Here is an 18699-nt window from a genome sequence, read left to right on the forward strand (position 1 = left end):
AAATGTTAACACTAGGTGAAAATAGGTAAAGACTATCTGGGTGCTCTTTGAACTATTATTATTTTTACAACTTTTTGTAAGTTTGAAGTTATTTCCAAATAAAACATTAGAAAAGAAGAAATAGAAAAATATTAACATACAGTTAGAAAAATGGGCAAAGGCTCAGGTGAGTCACAAAGAAAAGAATACAAGGAGCTAGAAATGCAGGGGTACAAATTTTATTAATTTTAAAAGTTATAATACCCAGTATTGTCCAGGAAGCAGAGAAATGAGTATTTACAAACACTGTTGAGATTACATATCTGTATAGGCTTGTTGGAGGACAATGAGTTATTATGCATTAAAAGCCTTACAAATATTCAAGTTTGATTCTAGCAAAAATTACACCAAAGAAATAATTGTGTGTTAATAGATTTAGCTACATGAATTTTCCAAGTGCCTTACTTATATAAATAAAAAACTTGAACGCTCTAAAAACAAGATGTTAATAAGTTATGGTTCATCCATAGATTGGAATATTACGTAGCCATTTAACAATTTTCCATAAATGTATAAAGTAATGACATGGAAAAATGTCCAGGATATATCGCTAGGCAAAAAGTTGGCAAAACAGCAGATAAAGGGGCCGGGTGCGATGGCTCACGCCTGTAATCCCAGAACTTTGGGAGCCGAGGTGGGCGGATCATAAGGTCAAGATCAACAGGGCCAACACAGCGAAACTCTGTCTCTACTAAAAATACAAAAAATCAGCTGGGCGTGGTGGTGTGCACCTGTAATCTCAGCTACTCAGGAGGCTGAGGCAGGAGAATCGAGTCAACCCGGGAGGCGGAGGTTGCAGTGAGCCAAGATCGCGCCATTGCACGCCAGCCTGGGCGACAATGCGAGACTCCATTTCAAAAAAAACAAAAAAGAAAACAAACCGAAACAGTGCATAAACTATATTCCCAATTATGTTAAAAATGCATACTACTTAGAAAAATGGACTAGAGTTCCCTCCCCCTCAAAGATACATCATTGTAGACTGAGAAATGGAGGCCACAAACAAGTGCTTTGCTTACTTTGCCTGCAGCCGGGTGCAGAGGCATTGGTAGAGGGACTGGTTCTTCAGTACCTTTACCAGGAAGGAAACTTGACAGAAAACCACGTCCAAGAAATTAAAGATCAAGCTACAAGCCTCAAGAAAACACTACTGCTGGATAGCCTACTTTCCAGGGGTCCTAAAGCATTTGATACTTCCCTAGATTTCCTACAGGAATTTTTGTGGGTAAGGGAGAAGCTGGAGAAAGCAAGGGAAAAAGCCATGACTGAGCTGCCTGCAGGTGACATGATGACTGGGATCCCCTCGCACATCATCAGCTCCCCATCAAACTGGCAGATTAATCAGCTGGCCCAGAGGCTGGGCCCTAAGTGGAAGCCCGTGGTGCTGTCTTTGGTACTGTTCGAGACAGATATCTACTGCTGTAAGGCCAACCATCTCCACAATGTGCACTTGCAGGTGGTGGAGGCCTTTGTCTGTTGGTGGCAGCGCTTTGGGAAGCAGGCAACTTTCCAGAGCTTGCACAATGGGCTGCAGGCATGGAGGTAGACCTCTTGGTGCTCCTGCACATGTTGCAGTGATAGTGCCTCTGCCAACCAGCTGAAGAGTATGCCTCCAAGTCACATGGCCTGAATCCTGATTTTCAGTCAGAACAGGTGGTTTTTGGTTTGGTTTAGGTTTGTTTTTTCTTTTTAATGATCCTCAGATGGAAAGAGAAAACAGGGTTTCCACTTGACATTACTTGAAAGGCCAGATTACTCAGTAGATTTCCCAGATTGGTTCAACAATTCATTGTTTTTAATTGCCTGAAGATTGCCTTGTTATGACTGCATAGTTTTAAATTGTGCGATGGCCTTTTAATAGTCTAGTAAATCATAGTGGCTCCAAAAACCCCCCAAAACAAAAAAACCCCAAAGCCCCATGTTATCACATTACATGCAGGTGTCTTATACGTAAAACATTCACTTTTATGTTGCCTGGGAACTGAACTGTGAACTTTACTATTCATAATGGTAAGAAAATAAAATGTAAATTATTTAAAAAAGGAAAATGGACTAGAAAATATATCAAAATGTAACTGTGACTTTTTTTATATCCTTGTATTTTCCAAGTTTTACACATTTGCTTTGAAATCAAACAAAAATGTTTCTTTTACAAATCCCTTTGAGATTCAGCAGCCCCACCACAACTTTCACTGTATGTTCAGACTGTTATATATACACTTTTCCAAATCTAGAAGCAGGGACAGAAGAACTCCTTTTAGCAGTTATTTTACTATGTAGATAATAAATTTGGGCTGCAATTTTTTAAAAGCCACCTACCATCCCAGGAAGTCCCCTCAGCATGACCCCTTCCCCTGCCCCACACCAGTTAAGCCAGTCTTTCTATGGTCTACCCTTCATTACCCAATTGTTATCTTCACCTTCATTAGGACGGAGAAATTGGATGGAATAGAAAGAATGCCTACATCTCTTTAAGCATTGCATTCCTTCTTTTACTCTTAGCAAATAGTGGTAATCCTTTCTCTTCAATTGCTATGAGTAAACCTTCAGAAAGGTCCCTGCTGCTCCTGCCAATAAAATAAAATAAAATAAAATAAAATAAAATAAAATAAAATAAAATAAAATAAAATAACTGCCTATTTTGCCCCACTTTGAAAGGTGATGTTAAATGCCACTGCACTCGCTTATATGAAACAGCCATTCTTTTTTTTTTTTTTCTTTTTTGAGGCAGAGTCTTGCTCTGCCACCCAGGCTGGAGTGCAGTGGACGGATCTCAGCTCACTGCAAGCTCCGCCTCCCGGGTTTACGCCATTCTCCTGCCTCAGCCTCCCAAGTAGCTGGGACTACAGGCGCCCACCTCGTCGCCCGGCTAGTTTTTTGTATTTTTAAGTAGAGACAGGGTTTCACCGTATTAGCCAGGATGGTCTCGATCTCCTGACCTCGTGATCCGCCCGTCTCGGCCTCCCAAAGTGCTGGGATTACAGGCTTGAGCCACCGCGCCCGGCCTGAAACAGCCATTCTTAAACTAACTCCTTGGTATTTCCACTTTGCAGTCTCAAAGACATCTCAGCTCTAACAAATCAAAAGCATTGTTTTTGATTCCTCCACTTCCTTTATCTATCTATTTCACAGAATTTTCCACTTCAATAAATGGAACAAACACAATGATGACAGTAATAGCTAACACATTATGTATCTTGTGCACTCCTCAAAGAAGCCCTTATTCCCATTTTACGATTTAGGGAACTGAGATCAAAGAGAAAAGAAACTTGCCCAAGTTGACATAACTACTAAGTTGTAATACTGGCATTTGAACCCCAGCAGTCTGGATCTGGAGTGTGAACTCTCAGTCACTGCACTTTGCTGCCTCTCAACTGTCTCCCCTGATGAAAAAAGGCTCAAGCCCATCTTTATTCTTTCCTTTCACTTCCAGTCTCCTTGCTCCCCAGTCACATTTTCTCTATCAGTAAATCAGATTGACCTCTGACAAATATTTCTCTCCATCTCCATGCTACAGTCTTAGGCTAAACCATAATTACTTCTCACTTGCATTAATGCACACCCTGCCACCCAGACTCCCTGATACCTCTTTTACTCCTACTCCAGTCCATTCTTGAAGTAGCAATCACAGTGACCTTTTAAAACACAGATTAGATTACTCTCTTAGCATTCTCCCCAGGCTTCCCATTGCTCTCCTTATAAATCCAAACTCCTCAGAAACTCTTCAGGAAACACAGGCCAGTTTAATTTCTTATTGCTCCTGTAACAAATGACCACAAGCTTAGTGTTTAAAAGCAATACAAATTTATTATTTCACAGTTCTGGAGGTCAGAAGTCCTAAAATCAAGGTGTCACCAGGTTGTGTTCCTTCTGAAGGCTCCAGGGGAGAATTCATTTCCTTACCTGTTCTAGCTTCTAGAGCCCACCTGTATTTTTTGTCTTGTGGCCCCTTCCTCCATCATCAGATCACATTACTGCAACCTCTGCTTTCATCCTCACATCTGCTTTTGTGACTTTGACCCTCTTGCTTCCTCTTATAAGGACCCTTGTGATTACATTAGGCCTGCCCACATAATCCAGGATAATTTACCCATCTCAAAATTCTTTTTTTTTTGACACAGAATCTCGCTTTGCTGCCCAGGCTAGAGTGCAGTGGTGTGATCTTGCCTCACTACTGCCTCTGCCTCCCAGCCTCTCGGTTTCAAGAGATTCTCGTGCCTCAGCTTCCTGCGTAGGTGGGATTACAGGTGTGCACCATCACACCTAGCTAATTTTTGTACTTTTTAATAAAGACAGGGTTTCACCATGGTGGCCAAGTCATACTGCTGGCCTAAAGTGATCCACTTGCCTCAGCCTTCCAAAATGCAGGGATTACAGGTATGAGCCACTACGCCTGGCCTCAAAATTCTTAATCACATTTGCAAAGTCCCTTTTGCCATGTAAGAGAACATACAGATTCCAGGGATTAGGACATTAAACTCTTTGGGGAGTTCTGTCACCACAACTGGCCTTCATGTTTTTTGAACTTGTACGTTTCCAAGAAACGTAGGGTCTTGTCTTGATCTCCTTGCTCCCAGATGTAATCACGGCTAGCACCTTTCTGTTACTCATATCTTTATTTATTTATTTTTTTTTTTGAGTTGTAGTCTCGCTGTGTCTCCCAGGCTGGAGTGCAGTGGTGCAATCCTGGCTCACTACAAGCTCCGCCTCCCAGGTTCACGTCATTCTCCTGCCTCAGCCTCTGGAGTAGCTGGGACTACAGGTGCCACCATGCCCGGCTAAATTTTTGTATTTTTAGTAGAGATGGGGTTTCACCGTGTTAGCCAGGATTGTTATTCATATCTTAACTTAAAGATCATCTGCTCAGGGATGCCATTCTGACCACTCCGTCAAAAGTATACCACCCCTCTCCACTACTCACATTCTATTATGCCTATTTTATATTTTTGGGGCACTTCGCATTGCCTGAAAAGTACATCTATGGAAACGTGCCAATCTCGTTACTCCAATATCTACTGCCTGCACACAATAGTCCTGGCTCTCAGTAAACATTTCGTATCAAATAAATAAATGAAATAAACATAGCCTGTTCAAGTTAAGACCATGTGAAAAATACACTGACACTGGAATGCCACCAGGTCACCTTCTGCTTGCCAGGCAAAAATTTTCATGAGTGAACAGGAAGGTGAGAGGAAAATCAGGAGAACTCTTGATATTTATATCTCAATAATAGAGACTGTCCCAAGAACAGTTTGGTCAACTGTCAGATGCTGTTGAAAGGCCAAGTAAGAGCTTTAAAAATTAGTACTTTGTGATGGTCAAAAGTTTACTATTGTTCAAATTATCAGTTAAATGAGGAGCAGGTGACTGCTAATGAAATTAAAATGTAAGTCCTGTATTAGCTTGCTTAGAAAAAAAAAGGAATTAAAGTGTAAGTACATTACAGAGGTTCTTAAATTAGAAACCTTTTTAAAAAAAATTTTTTTTGAGACAGAGTCTCGCTCTGTCACCCAGGCTGCAGTGCAATGTCATGATCTTGGCTCACTATAACCTCTGCCTCCAGGGTTCAAGCAATTCTCCTGTCTCAGCCTCCTGAGTAGCTGGGACTACAGGCACCTGCCACCATGCCCAGCTAATTTTTGTATTTTTAGTAAAGGCAAAGTTTCACCATATTGGTCAGGCTGGTCTCGAACTCCTGACCTCAGGTGATCCACCTGCCTCAGCCTCCCAATGTTTTGAGATTACAGGCGTGAGCCACTACGACCGGCCAGAAAACATATTTTACATAACCACTTAGACATATTCTTAGACATATTCTTAGTGACAGATTATAAATCATTTTAAGTAAATTTTGTTCTTACCACATACATGAAAATAAATATATCTAAAGTGTAAAGCATTCAAGCAATATGTAATAGAGTGAAATAAGAGTTTCTACACAGCCCACACTTTCATTTCTAGAGGTAACTGTTGCAATCCTATCATTTATTCAATGTGTTTAAATCCATATGCATGTATATGTGCATTTGTATTCATTTTTGGCATGAATGGGATCATTTTTCTGATATTTCTAATCTCCTGAATTCCTAATAGCTTGCCATAACCGTCTGTTCTTTTATGGTTACAATCCTGGACATACTTTGGAGTCTATCAATTATACTTATTCTAATGTCATCTGTTTGCTATTTAACAATTTTCTAGGGTGTTAAGGATTTTCTGTGTGAATTCATAGCCACTTTTCGGGGGAACTTGGTGGGGGGTGTTTCCTCACACACCTAATCTTTGGTTGTGTGTGAATCCTCAGACTTAAGATCCTCTGCTTGTCTGCTTTGCTGTTCATTTTTGCCCTAGATTGTTTTAGAGGTATGATGAAGGGGCAGGGTATGCTAGCTGGTGGGGGCACTGGAGGTTTGTCTTGGGCTGTGGGGACCCTGGGCTCTCCTGGGATTCAGTAGCTGCCAGGCTGTTTGACTCTAGTCCACATACTCATTTTGTTAGTCTGAGTATAGATGCTTCTGCAAATGCTGCTTCACACAGGGCTGATTGATTATAGGGTATTGATGAGGGGCCAGCTGGCTTAAATGTTCCATATATGATTCCTCAGAGTGGGTTTCACTGGACCACCTGAATCAGTATCATGTGGGGAGTGCATTAAAAATGTGATTGCTTGGAGCCACCCCAGACCTAAATGTAAAAACCAGAAATCTGGTCCTGATGCTGAGTCTGTGGGAGAGACCATACTGTAATACACAATTTTAGCAAGCTACCCATGTGTAGAAACTCTTATTTCACTCTATTACATATTGCTTGAATGTAGACTGGAGTGTGAAACCACTATTTCAATGATTCACCAGGTCTCACTCCCTTCTCTGTGTTTTAATTAATTCTGAGGAAGGTCCTGTCTATCCCATGCCCACCAGCATCACCACTCAATTGCTCTTCGTCTGGGTTATTCCTCAATAGAGTTGACCCTTTCTACTATCCTTTCTATAGTAAAGATATAGACCCTTTACTATCCTTTCTATGTATTATCTTTCAGGAATTCCCAAAAATTTCTCACCGTAAATACAGTCTTTCTTTTAAGCCTTACTTATCTATCTTTATCCTGGAAGTTACTGTATAATTGCAGAAATACTGATGATGTTTTTATCAGTTTGTAAAACCGATGTTTCCTACACATATAAAACCTTCTTAAAAATTAAAAAATGGACATAATGCCCATTTTTAGAAATGCGAATTAGGAAAAATAGAGCCACTTAAATGGCTCCAGGTGCTGGAGACCTTTCTCTATGCTCCCTGTCTCTAGGTCTTCCATCTATGTGTGTGTGTGTGTATGTGTGTGTATATGAAAGTAATAATATATATATATATATTATATATATGTATATATATGAAAGTAATAAAAGTATATTTTATATCCATATGTGCATAAAAGCAATAGAACTAGATTTTATGGTCTTCATATTTTTCATTATTTCAGGGAGGCGTTCTCTTAATTAATCTAGATATTATAGTACTTAAAAATAAAATTTATAGAAAATTTCATCAAGCTCTCAGAGCATCATTAACGCTCTACCTCTTTAGCAAACACTACTGGTTACCTTCTGAACATTCACTATAGCTTTTTTCCTGGCCATCAGAGTCCCAATTATTATTTGTTCTAAGGATAAATCTTGCTTGGTCTAAGGTAATTGTAGTAGCCCCGTTCCCTTGCCAGTGATTCACTTAGGAGAGGGTATGTAAAGGGTTCTAGTCAAGGAAATATAAGGAGAATGCTGTTTGGTGGCATCTGATAATTCTTTTTTTTCACTTCCAAAAAGACACCAGAAAACCAGTCCCTTCCTGCCTGCAGGCACCATATCCAAATAAGACCTCTAGGGTGGAGGAACTGCAGCCATCTTGTGATTATAGGGACCTGACTTAGCTTTGGGTTGAAGCCAGTGCTGAGGGCAGCAGGATGGAGACAGAAAGAACATCAAGATCCTTGGGGATATTGCTGAGACTCTTATCAACTAAAACTGGCATTATCCTACCTCTGTTACTTGTAGCCCAAAGCATTCTGATAAAATCTCTATTTTTAAATACATAGCAATGTTCTTTTAAACCTTGGAAAATATTTTCTTAAAAATCTTGGGGAAAAAACTCTTGGAAAAAGAACCCCAATTTAACCCATTTATAAACTGCTTCTTCCTCTTATTCTCAAAATTCACAAAATGTATATCCAAATATTTAAAAATCTTTAAACAACACGAAGAATTATCTTAACTTACAGGTGATGAACATTCCTATTCCCAGCCCCCACAAATAATGAGGATTAAAAATTGAGGAAACCTGATTTCATAGCATATTCCAATTTCTGGAAGTCCAAAGAGGTTTGAGTGTGCACAGGAAATCTTGAACTTACTAACAAATTGTATTAATATGTCAATTTTTTTGAATGAATTGTTTTGACTTCAAACTTATTACAAAAATGGCCAAGCCACAAATTTGACTCTAGTTTGACCTCCTGAACTCTGAGTAACCTGAGGCTTCAGCAGTCCCAGGCTTTGATCCTAAATGCCCACCCTCCCCAACTTAATACTAGCAGTGAAGGAGAGTAGATAGAGTATAGATGGAAGAGCTAGAGACAGGTAACATAGAGAAAGGTCTCCAGCACTTGGAGCCATTTAAGTGGCTCTATCTTTCCTAATTCGCATTTCTAAAAATGGGCATTATGTCCATTTTTTAATTTTTAAGAAGGTCTTGTATGTGTAGGAAACATCAGTTTTATAAACTGATAAAAACATTATCAGCATTTCTGCAATTATGCAGTAACTTCCTACAGATAATTAGTTTGATGGACTTTAGTGGTGTATTTCTCCCTCCATCTCCAATCTACCCTGACTCTCACGATTTCTCAGCACAAATTATGTTAAAATTATAATAAACAGAAAATACCACAAAGCATGTGTTAATATTAAATGGGCAGGCTCCATGCACAGTCAGTCATTGCTTTACAACAGGGATACATTCCAAGAAATGTATCATTACGCAATTTTGTCATTGTGTGAACATCCTTGAGTGTACACAAACCACGATGGTATAACCTATTACACACACAGGCTATACGATAGAGCCTATTGTTCCTAGGCTACAAACCTATACAGAATGCTAATGTATTGAATAGTGTAGGTAATTGTAACACAATGGTAAGTATTTGCATAGCTAAACATATCTGACCACAGAAAAGGTATAGTAAATATATGGTATTATAATCTTATAGGACCATCATTGTATACATGGTCTGTCACTGACCAAAATGTCATTATGCAGAACATGAATATACAAAGAATTCTGTGCAAACTTTTTCTGTAAAATATCAATTCATGTCACTACCAGTAAGTTTATTCCTTTTCTTCACTATGCTCATTTCTATGTTTAGCTTCTTTCCTAACTTTCCAAGACTTCACTTTCTATGCTGAGTCTTGGTATGACAACGAATTCCCTCTTAGTTTAGTTGTGTGCTAGCACCACCTCCCTATGCCTAAACTGTGCCCTCTTCACTTCTTGAGCTCCAAGAAGCAATCATCACACAGTAGCTGGGGCCTGACTAGACTGCTCTCCACAAGAGACATTCACATGGCCAAACCCCTCCTTGATGTTATTAGAGGGAAAGCCACAACGATTTTTTTTTTCTAGCAACCATCACCTTGTTTCTTTTTCGTGATTTAAAAAATTCTCCCAAAAAGTTACTTCCTGGGCCTAGCGGGTCTTCTAAGGAACCCCGTCACCAATTCCTTCAACCCCAGCCATCTACACAGACAGCTGAACTACTGTACTTACTGTACTATTAACCACAGTGTTATAAAGTATGAATATTTTATTTTCCTTCCTTTTCAGAAACTATTTTGTTACAAATAATCCAAGTACACATTAATTTGATAGGGCATTTTTGATATTTGTTCCTTCTTGTGTTCAGTATTTTATTAAACACATTGTTTTTAGGAGTAGTTCATGGTCAACACAAACATTGGGTTGCTAAGCATTCTAAATATTTATATTTTTATGACGTTCATCCTTCTAAAATATAGGAACTGAAAATCACATATACCATAAAGTAAAAGAATCTGCTTACTTTTCAAAGATTATATACATACTATTTTAGTATTATAATTATAGATATACTATGTTTACGCTATAATTTTTGAAATTTCTGAAATGAAAGTAATTTTTACTTATTTATTTATTCATTTTGAGACAGGGTCTCACTCTGTCACCCAGGCTGGAGTGCAGTGGCATGATCATGGTTCACTGTAGCCTCAACTTTCCAGGCTTAGGTGATCTTCCCACCTCAGCCTCCCGAGTAGCTGGGACTACAGGTGTGTGCCAACACATTTGGATAATTTCTGTATTTTTTTGTGGAGACAAAGTTTCACCGTGTTGCCCAGGCTTAAAATTAATTTTTAAAAGAAATGGTGTTCTTGATTTTACATCATTTTCTTATCATGTGTTTTCTAATATTTCTTTCTCACTTATATCAAGCATAAGTACTTCAGCATTTCAAAGCTACTCACGTGTCTCTTTGAAGCTAAAATTAGTAATTTTGAGATACAACTTCAATATTGTTTCTTGTGGAGAGATAATAAAGAAACAAAGATAAGAAAAAAGTTCAAAGACTGTTTCACATTAAGTTACTGCATCTGAACTATCAGGGAAAACTTTTATCTATGGATAGGTAAGTTTCTTACTGAAAGAAATCCTCCATATATTTAAAAATATTTACAGGTTCTTCAATATATAATCTAGGCCAGCAAAGTGGGCAAGAAAAGCAGCAGTAAACTATTACCCACACAAGTAAATCACTGCCAAAAGAATCACAGAGAATACACCAGGGTCTTTATAATTCTTGTCATTTCTTTCTAATTCCTGCCATTTTGTGACACATCTATAGAGCACTGTTATCTTACAAGTTGTTTAATGTTCTTCATCTTACATAAGCATTTCTTTATAGTTGCCCATCTCTGTCACTGCCTTCTGAAGTTTTACTCCAAGTGCCTCTACTAGACATTGCAAATCTGAAATGACACAATGTGTTTCATCTGATTAGTATATTTTAAGTGTCCAGATATTTTCATAGTGTAAACCATATTCTTTTAATGTTGCTAGTCAGCTCCTGAAGAATAAGGCAGCTGCTTACTCCACTTTGCCTGTATGTCCATACGCAACTTGTCATTGACTACTCAACCCTCCCTATCCTAACACCCCACAGACTTAGTGGGTTTTGACAGGCCCAATTTGTTGGCCTCTTTCTGCCCCCACCACCATGCTGATTTTCAAACAGCTAATAGGCTAAATTTTACTAAAGTTTTCAAATGAAATATATGTAGCTGACAAACATAAGAATTTCTGATCATGTGTCTTGTTTCTAAAACACTTGATTGACTGAGCTCACTTTTGTGGTCTAGAACTGAGAAGCACAACTGAGTCTTCCTGCTAGAATTAAAACAGACAAATCATGTGCCAGGCTCACAGTAAAGAACGTGTTAACTCTGGGTAGCATCTAAAAGGCATTTTAGTGACTTTCAAAACCAAGAGAATACAAGCAGGAAACTGGCTTCCATAGAGTCTTTAACTGGGGAATGTAAGCAGTATTTGAGGATGATTATTCAAGCAGCCCTGTCTAACAAGTGTGTGAATGCAGAACTGAAACTATAGCAGAAAAAACAAATGGCTTGAATTATCTAGGTCCTTCCATTGTCCTGTGTGTGGAAACTGTGATCTGAACCCCAGCCCCAGGGACAGCCCTTGCTGGTACGCTTTTTGAGAGTAAGTTATAATGTAAAACAAACTGATAGACTGGTTTGTTTCTTCAGAAAAAAAAAATGTTCAAAACACTGGAGTTGTAAAATTTCTATGTTCCATCTGTTCAGGTGTTTCAGTGACATATTTCAATAGTAAACTTTAAAATCTTTATGCATCCATACAAATACATAAAACTATATAAATCTGCATTCTTAACTTTATTTTACAAAGAGTTAGTTCCTTAAATTAGAAAAGAAATTCACCCTAAACAAATGTTTTAATTAGTGTTTACCAGACATTTGTATAAACCTTTGTTTATCCAGTGCTTTTACATACATTAATTTTTGTTTTTCAGTTTACATGTTTTCTTGTTCTTATTACATTAAATGTATCTATCTCTAAGAAGAGTTTGCTTAGCATCCCTAAAAGAAAGTTCTCATTTTTTAGGTCACCCATGGTAAAGAGAGGGAGGATTAGAGAGTATCTGCTATTGACCATATGGAAGTTTTGGATGATATAAATTCAGAGGATCAGACCAGCTGAATCAAAATTAAAATGTACATGTAAAAAATGTGTTAGATAATGGTGGGAGGATAGAGAAAGAGCCAGGTGAGTAGGGAGTCACGTTGAGGTGGGAGACAAAGGCATTCAGACTAGCACGTGGCGTTTCCTACGGAAGGCAAGAGAGTCAGAAAGAAGCTGTGGTTACAGTCCAGGCACTAAAAAGATTTGACTCCAGTATGTTTTCAGAAATGTCTTGTTTATCAGACAGAGCAAACTTCCATATGCATCCATCCCATGTACATTTGTAGGGTTTATCTCCTGTGTGTGCTCTTCTGTATGACTTCAAGTGGAAACTTTTAGTGTATACTTTGTTGCATATGTCATAATCACATCTGTGTATCCTTTGCTTCCTTTGAGTTATCCACGGATTCCACCAGTAAAGGTCTCTTCTCAGGCTGCACTATGACCTAAGGGAGATTGTCTTGCAACAATGCTTGTGGGTGGGCAGTGAATTCATTAAGGAGGGTGACATTTCTTCAGGATAATAATCTGTCCTCTGTGGTTTGATAACAGGTTCAATTTTTCTTTTTCCTGTGGTATAGGTTTCTTATATGATTCAATTACAGGTACTTGCATGCTACTATTTGAATTTTCCATTTCCTCCAACAAGGAAACAATGAGAGGCTGCTGGAGGTAACTCATGTACATAAAGGGGCAGACCATACCACCACCAGGCAGGATCCCCAGGCTCTGTATTCTGTGCCAGGAGAAGGCAGCTGCCATCACTGGTGGCATGGACAGTGGCACGCCAAAGGGCTGCATGCCCAGAGAAGGGAGTGAGTGTTTTTCATTATGGGCTAGAAGAAGGCATGCTCAGCCCTGGAGAGCCTCTCCAGTTCAAGGATGGGAACTTCAGAGAGGAAGAATTCCCAGCCAAATGGGGTGAACTCCACTTGTTTACTGTGAGGTCTACTGGTTCCATCTGTATTCCGTGCAACAAGCCTTCCCAGGTCTGAAAAAACTTATTAGGTAATGGTGTAGAGTAGATGACCCATACTTGTTAGGTTTTATTGATTTCATATAATTTCATGTATAGTCACAACTACCAAGAAAACGCAAAGGATCAGAGTAATTAACTTATCAAAGGTCACTCAGCTAGTTAAATCCCACAATTCAAACTCAGGTCTTCCTGATCCCAAAGTTCTTATCTCTCTCACACTTGAAATATAAACTCTTGAAATATAAAAGCTGCAAGAGAATATGATACTTGTCCATAAAAGTGTGGTAAGTGTGGCTACAAATCTGTTACCATATTCCCAGAATCCTTAAAGAGGTATACTTAAGACAAATGAAAAGAATTACTTAACAATGAAATATGTAATAAAGTGGTAGAATTTCTAACTCCAAAAGGTGGCTTAGATTTTAGTTTTAGAAAGCTTAAATATATATTATAGTTAATAAATATATTAATACAATTATGGTGTTACTGTGACTGATTCTATGAGAAGATTTCATCAGAGAGAACAATCACACCTTACTATTAAATGGCCCCTGGTGTTTTTGTCAGGATATGATCCTAAACTAGAGGAAGCATAGGTCTGAGCCCATATGATAAATTTTATGTTATTACTTCTAAATGCAGCTATAAATTAAAAGGAACACTTATCTTAAAATGAACTTCAAAGAACTGGTACTTGATATGTGGATTTTATGCAGTTAATTCTCAATTACCTGAGAATTAGTAGAATAATAGACAGTAAAAATGGCAGCTAATTCAAAGCTTTGCTGTTCTGAATGAAATATAAACATCCTACTGGTTCACTATAGGTTCCAGTAGACTAGTCTGGTCCTTTTGTTTTTAGAAGCAGAATTCCTAGTTCCTGTCCTTAATAAATAAAGAAACACAGGATAAGCTGCAGAGAGATTAAACCACCTGCACAAAACAGCTCCTTCAGTTTCTGAGGCAAGGAGTTGTTGAATAAGTTATTGTTCTGCCCAGTCCTTCTCTATAAAGAAACTCGACTTTAATTTTCTGTCACTCAGCATGACATTGGATTGTGAAGCACAAGGCCCTAAATGCCCACAAAAATAAAGGAAGTCTTGGCTTTAAACACCATGCAGATGTAAGGCAGAACCCACGGAAACAATACAAAATTTACAACGGCAAATTCTACTATGATGTGACTGTGTTCTTCGCAGATATTAAATAAGAAGTAAATGATTTTAAATGAACAAGACAAAAAGAGTTCTTAGCTTCTCTTCATATGAAGCCAGCTGTTTGCTGGATAGCATTACACAGGCATCAGATTTGGGATAATCAGTCATTTAAGAGAATCCTGCTATTCCTAAAGGTTTCTAGAAACTACAAACATAAAAGGCATTCATAATTAGCTATTTTATAGGCTGACATGCAACTTTATAGTCACTTGGAGGACATATTAAGTTAGTATAATGTTTGAGAAAACAATAACTAAAACCTATATAGTGGAAGGATATTTCAAACTTAAAACTTAACTGGATAAAGAAAATACAAAACATTTAAAGATCTGGTTCAAAGTGCTATATGGAGGAAAATGATTTCAGGTTAAAGTAGCATAATGGAAGAACAAGCAGGCAGATGAACTGGCACCCAGAGAACAGGGAAATTTTTTTTTTTTAATGTAAAATAGAAGGCTGTACTTTTTTGTTTTAGAGGTAATTGAAGACAAGGAAAAACAAGAACTCAATACTGGTTTGTGACAGGATAGTTTAAAGGTGTCATGCATGAGCTCTTTAGAGTGCCAGACTGCCTAATTTCAAATCCTGGCTCTGCTTCCTGTTAACTGTATGACTTTAGGCACTCCAGTTTCATTATCTGTAAAATAGTCACTATCATATAGGACTGGTGTGAGAATTAAATCACTTAATATATGGAAAGAAGGGGAATCGTTGCAGGCACATTGGGAGTAACACACGCATGTTAGCTATTATCATTGGTAGTGGCATTAAGGCTACTCTTCCACTTCTGCCCTGAATCTCATCACTTCTCATCTTGAGGACATGTTGTTTTTGCACTTGGACCTGGTGTCACCAGTAGCTATCTTTGTATGGGGAGGAGTAAAAATGGAAGTGTTAATTGTCTTTTCCTTCTTTAACAATCTATAGTGCAACTATGGCAAAATGTTAAAACTTGTTAAATATGGATGATGGGTACACACACATGTTGTATTATTCTATTTTTCTGTTAAAAAAATTTATAGGTATATTAATTAGAGAGGGGCGTTGCTGGCATGGTTCAAGGATGATAGCATGTTTTGTACTACAGAGTCTAATCGACTCTGTTTAATGTGCCCAAAGTACAAAAGAAAACAAAAAAGGGCAAGAAAGCTTTTTGGAGGGTGGTGGGGAGATAAAGTTTGAAACAGCAATTAAAGACAACCCATTTGATTCCATGAATAGGGAGCAGAAAAACTGAATTGCAGCTGGAGGTGAACACGGTAACAAGGAGGGTTGTCTGTTTTGTTTTGTTTTTAATATGGGTGAAACTGAGATGTTTATTTTCATTTCGGAATGATCCATTCTAGACAGCATTTATGCTTGTGAATTTAATGTCTACCTTCTAACCTGCATCTTACATGTGAAAACGTTATCCGTTTTGAAGGTGTTTTAAAAATTACACAAATCAGGTTAAACAACAAGTCTCATTTTAACTCTTATTCTTTTTAGTCAACATTTTGTTTTTTTAGACCTATCCATGTAGCTACATGTAGATATGATTCATTCTGCTCTGACTGCTATATAATACTTCATCATGTGCACATACCACATTTTACTTATCCAGTCCCATAGCGATAGAACCTAGGTTACCTGAAACCTTGTCACCACAAATAATTCTGCAATGAAAGTTTTTTACCCATCTTCTTGTGTACTTATAGGACAGTTTGTCTGCAGTATGTCTCCAGGGCAATATTAGGTATAAGTATGAGATGATGGGCATACATATAAATACTGCCAAATGGTTCCCAAAATGGAGGCGCTACCTTACATTCCTACCTCACTGAATAAAGCCTCCTGCTTTATAACTAATTCATTAGAAGCAGCTAATATTCATTAGAAACAGCTATTTTTCTAATTTTTGCCAATCTGAAGAATATAAAGTAGTATCTTTGGCTTAACTTGCAGTTCCCTGCTTCCTATTGGAGCTGAGCACCTCACCTTATACTTCTTGGCCATTCATGACTCCCCTTTTATGATTTGCCTTTTCCTCAGTCTCTTTTCTATCCATTCCAATTGAGCTTTCCTTTTCACTCCTTCACAGAAACAGCTCTTTTCAAGGTGATGAATGATGGTCTATATTGGCAATTTCAAAATTTAATTCTCTGTTCTTATAAAATTCAAACATTATGCAGCATATGACCCAGTTATTTTCTCTCTGTTGGCAATGCTCTGGCTATCTTCTCAGTTTCTATTGATTATTCTTATCCTTAGATTCACTCTAAATGCTGGGAAGCGTAAGGAGCTCAGTCCCTAGCCCTTTTCTCTACCTGCATTATCTCCCAAGATAATCTCATCTAGTTTCATGGCTTCGAATAGCATCTATATATGGGTATCTTCCATCATCATCATCATCACAGCTAATAAATATGGAATACTTACTATATACCAGGTACTATATCCTAAGTGCTTTACACTCATTGAATCCTTTCAATGTAAACTTACTAGAATGTAAGTTTCACGAGAACAGGAACCTTATCTATTATAGTCATAGTGCTTGAGATATGGAAGTTGCTTAAAAAACAATCATTGAAAGAATGAATAAAACTTCGCAGACTCTAGAAATAAGAGTGTCAGCAAACATGTTTAGAATTAAGTGCCTAAGATTAAAATACAGTACATGAAACAAAAATAGTTCTGCAGTTTTCATTGCTACTATCTGGTATGTGTCTTGGCATTAAAATGTAATTTTCTTATTTGTTATTTTATTTCAATAGACACTTATTAAACACCTACTCTATGTAGGTAGGTTTCATATTAGTTAGATTCAGTGTACAAATACAATTAAGATATATTTATTTGTCCTTATATAAACAATAAGTGCCTCATTTAGCCTTGGTGAATGATAAATTAATCTTTTAAATAACAAATTAATAACTCATTTAAACTAAAGTGCTTTATTTTTTCACTATTTTAAATTATTTTATTTTTCACTATTTTAAATTATTTTATTCACTGTTTAAATTATTTTATTTAAATTATTTTATTATTAAAATATAATATTATTTTATCTGCTTAGATTCAGTGTATAAATATCATTAAGATATATTTGTCCTTATATAAATTACAATCAAGTGCCTCATTTGGCCTTAGTGAATGATAAATTAGTCTTTTAAATAACAAATTAATAACTCATTTAAACTAAAATCTGTTTTATTTTTTCACTATTTAAATTATTTTATTTATCTGTTTTATTTTTTCACTATTTTAAATTATTTATTTAGTTAGGTTAGTTAATTACATGATTGAAATTGTGAGATTTCTAATAAAATATAACTGTCCTGAATAAACAAAATCAGTCTGCTGCATTAGATATAATTTATACATATATATTATCATATGACAGTTTGATGAGCCCTTTACAAAAGTAATATCTCATTTAAAATTTTATAATGAGCATTCAGAGTAAACCTTTGCACATGCAAAAATATATACCAATAATAGAAGAAATTCTTTAATAAGTACTTAACTATGTCAATATCAAATTAACATATTTTAACTTTAGTAAACATTTTTCAAAGCTCAAGTGGTAATACAGCCACTTAGATAATTCATTTCATTTTAGGGTTTATATTTTAGAGGTTTCATTTACACCTATTTTGAAACAAGTGTTCTTGAAGTACATTTAACATTTCCTGCATTATCCCAGAAGGGACTAAAATAGTATATGGAGATTTTATAAATCAGATGCTAGAATAGATGTGGATATATAATTTAAAAGATGCAATTCAATACAGATGTAGTTACATTAAAATCAGAAAATTATTTTGCTGTGTGTGGGGATAGAAGGGGAGAGTGGATTAAATCGAGCTAAGGAGATAATCAGAATATTTAAAATTTATAAATGAATTACATTCTAATATTAAGGACCAACACTTTCACTTCAGAATTGTTCATGCAAAAAATGCTTCTAAGTTTCTACTGCATTTTTTATCTGAAAATTAAAACAACCCAATATAACATGAAGATAATTATAATTTATAGGGACTTATAAAATATGATAAATTATGAAAGGACAAGAAAGGAATTTTAAAATTCTAGTTTGTGTGTGTGTGTGTGTGTGTGTGTGTGTGTGTGTATGTTTATCATGATTAAATTATTTAACCACTCTAGACTGGCAAA

General features: G+C 36.9%; 1 protein-coding gene and 2 pseudogenes across 1 annotated transcript in view; 1 reads left to right on the forward strand and 2 right to left on the reverse strand.

The window, feature by feature from the left end:
• The window catches only part of LEKR1 (leucine, glutamate and lysine rich 1), a 238078-nt gene that overhangs the window by 63028 nt on the left and 156351 nt on the right, over positions 1–18699 (reverse strand). Inside the window, exon 7 of the mRNA XM_010365905.2 lies at positions 11012–11093. Coding sequence (XP_010364207.2) covers positions 11012–11093 — 82 coding nt within the window. The remainder of the gene's footprint in view (positions 1–11011; positions 11094–18699) is intronic.
• LOC104664423 lies at positions 151–1617 on the forward strand (annotated as a pseudogene).
• Positions 12469–13404, reverse strand: LOC115896876 (annotated as a pseudogene).

The sequence above is a fragment of the Rhinopithecus roxellana genome, chromosome 1 (genome assembly GCF_007565055.1).
Source record: "Rhinopithecus roxellana isolate Shanxi Qingling chromosome 1, ASM756505v1, whole genome shotgun sequence".
NCBI classification, from domain to species: Eukaryota; Metazoa; Chordata; class Mammalia; order Primates; family Cercopithecidae; genus Rhinopithecus; species Rhinopithecus roxellana.